Source organism: Engraulis encrasicolus, chromosome 8 (genome assembly GCF_034702125.1).
Source record: "Engraulis encrasicolus isolate BLACKSEA-1 chromosome 8, IST_EnEncr_1.0, whole genome shotgun sequence".
Lineage (NCBI taxonomy): Eukaryota > Metazoa > Chordata > Actinopteri > Clupeiformes > Engraulidae > Engraulis > Engraulis encrasicolus.
This window is the reverse complement of record NC_085864.1, coordinates 12,097,608-12,105,454: the sequence shown is the minus strand read 5'-3', so window position 1 is coordinate 12,105,454 and position 7,847 is coordinate 12,097,608. Positions and strand designations below refer to the sequence as shown.

The window sequence follows — 7,847 nt, the reverse complement described above, 5'->3', positions numbered from 1 at the left end:
CTCCTAAAATTTTTGTAAATGCGACTAGGGCGTGGCCAGAAGCACACTGGTAAGGGTGGGCGGCGACGTTATGCAAACAGTCTGGATATAATGTTGTTGTTGTTGTTGTTCTTGTTTGGTGTGGGTTGTTTGTTCTGGACTGGAAAAGGAGAAGGGTCAGCGGGAAAGGGGGTCGGTTGTTTGGTTTGGTGGTAGAGGGTCGGCTGGGTCGGGTGGAGGTGGGTCGGGTGGAGGTTGGTGGGTGGTCGGGTGGTCGGGTGGTTGAAGCGGTGGTCTTCATTTTGCTCTTCTATTAACATTTCAGGAGAAGGCAGGAGAGGCAGCCCAGGAGGAGCCACAGGGAGTGGGTGAGGGCCACCGCACCGCTCATGTTGTTGGTCGTCCCGGGTCCTGGTGACAGACAGACAGACAAGCAAACAAGCAAACAGACAAACATAAACATATTTAGTGTAAACCCAATGGCACTCGGAATGAGATAGACATTTTGGAAATACAGTAGGCCTACATATCTAATGTTCTAATAGCTCATTTTTTGCCTGATTACGAAACAGTAGGCCTCGTACCAATTTGCGGCAATCTGTGGCAATGCTTTGATTTTGCTCATAATCTTCACACAAGTTTGCACTAGAGAATAACTTGAAATTCACACATTTCTTCTCCATTGTTCAATGTCATGCCTCATCAAAATCATACTAACTTTAGAAGATGTTTGCAAGAATGAACTGCAAACTAAAGCTGTGTTGACTCAATTCTTGAAGAAGTGATTGCAGGACAGTTAACTTTTCTGAGAAGAGTTTAATTACTTTTATCTTTTTCATCTGTTTCAAACTCCGAGCAGTGATTAGCTTATCAGCACATATTTGTCTAATTTCAGTACTGGAATTAGATTCATCTAGCACAGGAGTGGGGAAGCTTTTTCATTCGAAGGGCCACTTCAAATTCATCTGAGGACTGTAAAAGTCCTCCGAGGGCCGTACTATGAACACAAACCAGGATTTCCCCTTCACTTTAGGCCTATATTGAAGGCAGCCACCTTTTAAACAAACACCACCGTCTCTATGTTCCCTGAATATAACTTAATAGTATTACAAATGCATTTTCTAAGATTCATTTACAAAATATGTCATATTTCATGTGAAGCTGAATAACATTAAAATTATATCAGGGGCCGGATAAAACAGCTTCAAGGGCCGCAAACGGCCCTCGAGACATAGGTTCCCCACCCCTGATCAAGCATAATCATGGTGAGAGGGCAGCCGTGTCCTAATGAGTAAGCAGATAGGCTTTATATTAGAGGGTTGGCGGTCCCACCCTTCTACTCCCTTCCTTGGCTGAGGTGCCCTTGAGCAGCACGTCACCTAACCCCATACTGCTCCGAATTCCAAGTTTATTTAGCCATTTTAACAGGAAGGGTGGAGACACATTAGCAACAGCGGATGGCACATACAAAAACATTCAGTGCATTGTTTGTACAGAGACTCCAGGGACTGTAGTAGACAAATACCCTATAAAAACTTCAAGTCACTGTGGATAAAGGCGGCAGCCAACTGTAATGCAATGTAATGTAATGTAATGTAATGTAATGCAATGTAATGTGAGAGACATCTTAACAAAGCCCCATAAAATTGTCCACTAAAGAATAAGGACCCAGAGGAAGCTCCTTTTCATGGATTGGTGTGCCATCTAGTGGTCATACTAAGGAATTACATTTGGATCATAAGTTGTGTGTGTACTGTGTGTGTCAATCTGGTCTGCCACTAATGCTGTTTTTTTGTGTGTGCAAGTTTTTGCAGTTATTGATAATTTCTTAAATTTCTATTAGCATTAGTGTACCACTACTACTACTACTACTACTACTACTACTACTACTACTACTACTACTACTACTACTACTACTACTACTTCTTTCCACTATTATACCACTTCTTGCACTATGTACAGGAAGCTGCATATTTCCACAACATCTGCTAATGTGACTATTCTTTATTGCTAATACTACCACAACTATACATTCATTCATACAGTCATACAGTTTAGGTAGCCTATTGCATCATGTGGTTATGGTTTTATTTTTGTCCCCTTCCACGCAGAAATTAGATTATTAAAAGGTGCTAAAAAGAAAGTTGTTTTGGACAGAACATATTTTCAGGATGTTGGCAAATATATAATCAAGGAATTATATCTCTGTGATGTTTAATGTTTATGTAATTAATCAAACAAAAAAGGTGCACTTTTGTCCAAACTGTACCCTAGCTAAAAAACGGTGGGGTACAGTTGAGACATAGTAGAGTACAGTTGAGACACCATTCTAATCAATGGGAGGTAATAGCCATGGGAGCTAATAGCATGGCTGATAGCAAAATACTGTACTCAACTGTACCCGTTAGCATCTTTACATTGGTTTTACATAGTGAAATTAGCATTACAGGCTAGCGTCTAAACTGTCCCCTTCTGGCCAGATCACACATTGATAAAGATTTTAAAATGGTTTTAAGTGTTATGATGTCAGGAAATATGTCTGCTTTTAGAGCACATATCATGGCTTGCAATCATGTAACTTATATCAAGAGGATAACTACTGGTCATTAGATATTCATTGTTGAAGGACCCTGGTGAAGTAAATCTGACCTGTCGAAAACAGCATTTTCCCAATATCTTTGGATCTGTGTTATGGGCTGGTTTCAAATTTTCCAAGATCTAAGAGGATATCGATGCCCATGTCCACAGCAAAAATTAGATCAGAGTTGCGTTGTTACCCAGAGATATTTGGTTTGTCTCAACTGTACCCTGTACTCAACTGTACTCAGTCTACCCTACATGAGTAAAGGAGCAGAGTAGTCCCGTTCCTTTATTTATCCAAAAGGAAATCAAGTTACAGTAACAGTGTTCTGTGCGGTTCACCTTTTTAAGAGGATACAATAAGTATCCTTGAAAACCCCCTGTGTTGCCTTTTACATTGTGCTGAGAGTGCGTTGAGGTAACGTACACATGTTCTCTACTTTGAAGTCTAAAGCTATCATCTCTAGACAATGGAGTGTATTTGTACAGTGTGCTGCTTTGTAGTACACTCATGCGTCACATTAGCAGCAACAACCTACAGCAGTGGTTCTCAAAGTGGGGTCCGGGGACCCCCGGCGGCAGACAGCACACTGCTAGGGGCAGCAGCGCTTCTTATCTACCCATTTGGGGGCCCTTGGCATAATATAGACTGAGGACCCTTTGAATAACTTTTGCTGGTATTTACCATGATGGGGTTGACTGTTGGGGACCCCCTACAATGGGCAAATTTGGTGGGGCCCTAGGGAACTGCCTAGCCTGCTTGTTGGTAAAATCAACTCTGGCTAGGGGGTCCGTGAAAAAGTTTCTTACAAGGCAATGCACGAAAAACGATACAGTACCATTTACTATGGGGGAACAGTTAAACAGTAGGCCCACAAAGTATTTCCACATACACTAGGTCCCATTTAAGCACTAAAAAGATCTTTTATAATGTATTGCATTACAATGACAAGAGTATGTCAAACAAATGTGGAAACTGTAATTCATGGTGCATTTATGAGCGGGCCTTTGGAAATGTTTGCCTCCATTTTTTTCATTCATTCATTCATTACATTACACTTAGCTGGCGCTTTTTTTATCCAAAGCGACTTACAAAGAGGACCGGCTATTGTTTACAGTCTCTGGAGCAATGTGGGGTGCCTTGTTGCCTTCCTCAAGGGCACTTCAGCCATGGATGGAGTTGTAGAGAGAGGTAAGGGCGGGATATGAACCTGCAAACCTGTGATCTACATTCCATCTGCCTAACCACCACAGCTGCCCAAATGATTATTTATTAGAGATCTCTCCAGCCAGGGCTCTAAATTAACTTTTTCCATCACCAGCTAAGATGCTAACCTTAGCATCCAAACACACACACTCACTAACGGGTCAAAGTGGCCTGAAAATTTCTCTCTTCGTTCTACCAGCCAAACTTGCCTGGCTCTTGCCTGGCCTGTAGAGGTCTGGTAGGAACCAGGCTAAAGCCGAACTGTAATTTCACCGGAACTCGGCCGGGTTGGTGGTGTTCATTTAGAGCCCCGTCTCCAGTAGAAAATAGGTTTGAGAACCACGCTGGCCTACAGTACAGTGGCTAATGTATTCAGGTTTAGAGGGCCCCCACAGTCAAAGAGCAGTAAAAACAATTAGGCTAATCAGACGAGGTCAATAGCAGGAAAGAGGAAATGGGGATGGAGTGGCGCGGAGTGGAGCAGAGGGCGGACGCGCTCGTCTCCCCACCAGGAAACAGGAAATGCAAAAGGAGGCGACCTGGAACAGCTGCCGCCCGCCGTCTCACTTAGTGTCTGTATGTGCGTGTGTGTGTAAGGGAGAATGTGTGTGTGTGTGTGTGTGTGTGTGTGTGTGTGTGTGTGTGTGTGTGTGTGTGTGTGTGTGTGTGTGTGTGTGTGTGTGTGTGTGTGTGTGTGTGTGTGTGTGTGTGTGTGTGTGCACTGGCGTGCACAGACATTTTGGGGGGCAGGTCATGGGGTGATGGTGGGGGGCATGTGGAACTGGCGGCTGTCACGCTTCGGTTATAATTATTTTTATTTTTTTAATCATATTTTAATGAACATTCCACAGTAAGCTAAACCAAACATTTAAAAATGTTTAAAATTATGAATATTATGTAGGAAAGTTAAAATAATTAGATTACCATGCCGAGAGCATAATTTACCGCATGGACTAAAAAGTGTACTGTCGCTTTAACTGTGCGTCTCCCAGCGCAGCAGTTGAACATACTTGCAGTCATCAGGAAGCGATTCATTCAGATTCCTTACTTGGAAAACTCAGCATCTCCGGTCATTTTTCCTCCATTAGTACTGATTTTAATTAGTTCATGTGTGTTGTCAAACTGTTAAGACCGATAATAAAGGCCAACTATCATTGCAAGACATTATCAAATCGTATTACACTGGTATTGTGAGTGAAAACTGCTTCTTTGGTTCGGAGATTGTATCCGTGTAAGTAGGCTAATAACACTTTTCTGGAGGTGTCATTAAACACAATCCTGTTTACCATTACTGTGCACCCTGTTATTATTGCTGTGCAGAAGGCTATAAGTGGCAGATTTGCTAATTCTCCCTCAAACTTTTTTTTTCCTCCCTGGCCATGACCGCTGTTCTGTTCCATGCCGCCGTCTGTTACAAATGTGATTTGGCGCGTTGCATATTTCATCAGGAGGCCGACGTTTTCCCAAACATACCTAGGCCTACATGAATCCTCTCGCTGTTTCCCAAACATTCTACAGAACAGGTTCATCGTTAGACCTGAAACTGTTTGAGCAACTTCTGGATTCATTATAGGCTAACGGTTGTTACAATCATGTTACACTGTGTTAATTGTTGACATAACTTGGGCTACCTCTTCTGCGGTAGATTTGATAAATGCACAATTAGCAAAGTCTCATTATAAAAGTCAAGGCTCTATTTAGATCACTTCCAAAGTCACTCACAAGCAACTTTCAACATCTTAAATAGGCTATTGACTGTTACCTGGCTGGAGGGGAGAACGGTGGGGGCTGCCCGCCACACTGATGCCTGCGCAACGCGCTTCCGAATCTATCAGTTCAAGCGCGCTCACTCACGTTGAGAAATGGAGGGATGTGTAGCGTTGGAGGGGGCATGAGGCATTATTATCACGCGATTTTTTGACAGTCATGTCTAAATAATGATGGGAACATCGACTACAGCGTTAACCCTACATTTAAGGAATTAAAAAAAAAAAAAAACGAACTTTCAAAAGGGCACTTTTGTCCGTTAAAGGCAACTTGGTGCTGCCCAAGCAACACCTCGTGTCTATCTGTGCACGCCTATGTGTGTGTGTGTGTGTGTGTGTGTGTGTGTGTGTGTGTGTGTGTGTGTGTGTGTGTGTGTGTGTGTGTGTGTGTGTGTGTGTGTGTGTGTGTGTGTGTGATTGAATGATGGATTACTCCTCAAAGGGTTAATTCCTGTATACTAAATGATTAATAATGAATACGTAAAATGTAAGTTAATCACAATGACAGTAAAGTAAAGTTGTGACTGGAGAGTTTAACTTCAACCTGTTAAAAGACGGCATTATACGTTTGCTGCTACCAGAATCAGGGAAGCTGACAGGGGGGGACAAAGGGGTCACTTGTCCCGGGCCTAAGGAGAGAGGGGCCCCAGAATTAGATCCTCATTACATTGTAAGTATTGGGTTTGGGGCCCTTTCAGATGTATTTGTCCCGGGCCTAGCCAAAGCTGTCAGCGGCCCTGACCACAATGGCAATGAACAAGTCGTAGTGCATTACTAAAGGCCCTGTGTTATGTCATATTATTGTAGTACTATGGTACATCACTTTTCAATGACTAGTACAGTGTGCCACTGGAGGTACGGCACAACATTTTAAAAGGGATATATCAGAAGTTGCTTTAATCAAGTAATCTCTATCCCGAATGTGGCCCAGCTGCTTGTTGTCACATTGTGTTTTCACAAGGACAAGCAAAATGCCTCCTGAGTGGAAAACATAACTACTTGCTTCATTTGTCTTGACTTTGCGTTTCCGATGTAAATGGAAGATCTTGTATTGCAATGTTTGAAATTTAATTTCAGACTTGTTCTTGTGCTTGTGTTTTGTCTAAATTGGATTTAAAGAGAAACAATTCTGACAATTCTTAGTTTCAAGCTTCTTCAATTAAGCGCTCCAAACACACTACGAGAAACATGGTAGAATTCCAATGTCAATATAAGACGTTAAAGTGGTTGTGTGCATACTTTGTCTATACAAATAGTGTTATTGTTGTGAAGTACAATACCTAATATCTTGCTGTGTGTCGATATGTGAACCTGAGGGTGTGTGCGTGCGTGCGTGCATGCATGTGTGTGTGTGTGTATGTGTGGGTGTGGTAGGCCTATACATTTTGAATGGTGTGCGCATATCCAAAAACACTTGTTGCAGGTGCCAGACAATAGTGTCAGACAGTTGAAGAATTTAAGTCTGCACACTGCAGAATAAGCTCCAAAAAATACACCTTCTTTAATGAGGAGTAAGGAATTTCTAGAGGTTCTTCTAGAATTTTACTGGAACAATCTACAGCTCCTATAGACGTCTGTGTTAAAAATCTCGCAAAGACATTATGACATCATAATGAGAACTCAAAATTTGGGCAAAATTCTAATCACATATTTGTGATGGTACTCCTCAAAGGGTTAATTACGTAAAACAAATGTTTCTATCACCCTGGATCTTCATTAGGCCTATCTGGCATATCATCTGGCTTATTTCGCAACGGCATTCTCTTTTTTGATTGGCTGATGGGGTGGCCATTAACAGGGCCGCTGACAGCATTGACTGGGCTCGGGACAAAAATAATCTGATAGGGCCCCCCTCTAAATACATACCACGCTAAGAGAACCTATTTCTGGGCCCTTTCTCTCCCGGGGCCCAGGACAACTGACCCCCTTGTCCCACCCTGTCGACTTCCCTGGCCATTAATTCCGTGGACCCGGTCAGGCGCCAAGCGTGCGATTAAGTTACACAAACATAAAATCTTCATTTGGAATGCCAACGGCATCTAAGTTAAAACGCTGTAGAAACCACGCACATAATCTAAAGGAAAATTAAATAATCACAATGTCAGCATTCCAAACGAAGATTGTTGACACGCCCTTGGCGGAGGCAACTCTATCTCCGTGCTGCGCACGTCGTCGTTTGGAACCGTCGCCTCGCCATTTACTTCGTAGGAACCGGTCACCTCATCAGCTGTATTGCCTTACATATCATAATATGTAATTCATCAGACATATGCCTGATGAGGATCCAGGGTGATAGAAACATTACTTTTTTTATT

The 7,847-nt window shown here is 42.6% G+C and overlaps 1 protein-coding gene across 1 annotated transcript in view; it reads right to left on the bottom strand.

Moving 5' to 3' along the window:
* Positions 1-260: 260 nt before the first annotated feature.
* The window catches only part of lsamp (limbic system associated membrane protein), a 247,328-nt gene continuing 239,741 nt past the window's right edge, over positions 261-7,847 (bottom strand). Inside the window, exon 7 of the mRNA XM_063204977.1 lies at positions 261-390. Coding sequence (XP_063061047.1) covers positions 293-390 — 98 coding nt within the window. The 3' untranslated portion in view covers positions 261-292. The remainder of the gene's footprint in view (positions 391-7,847) is intronic.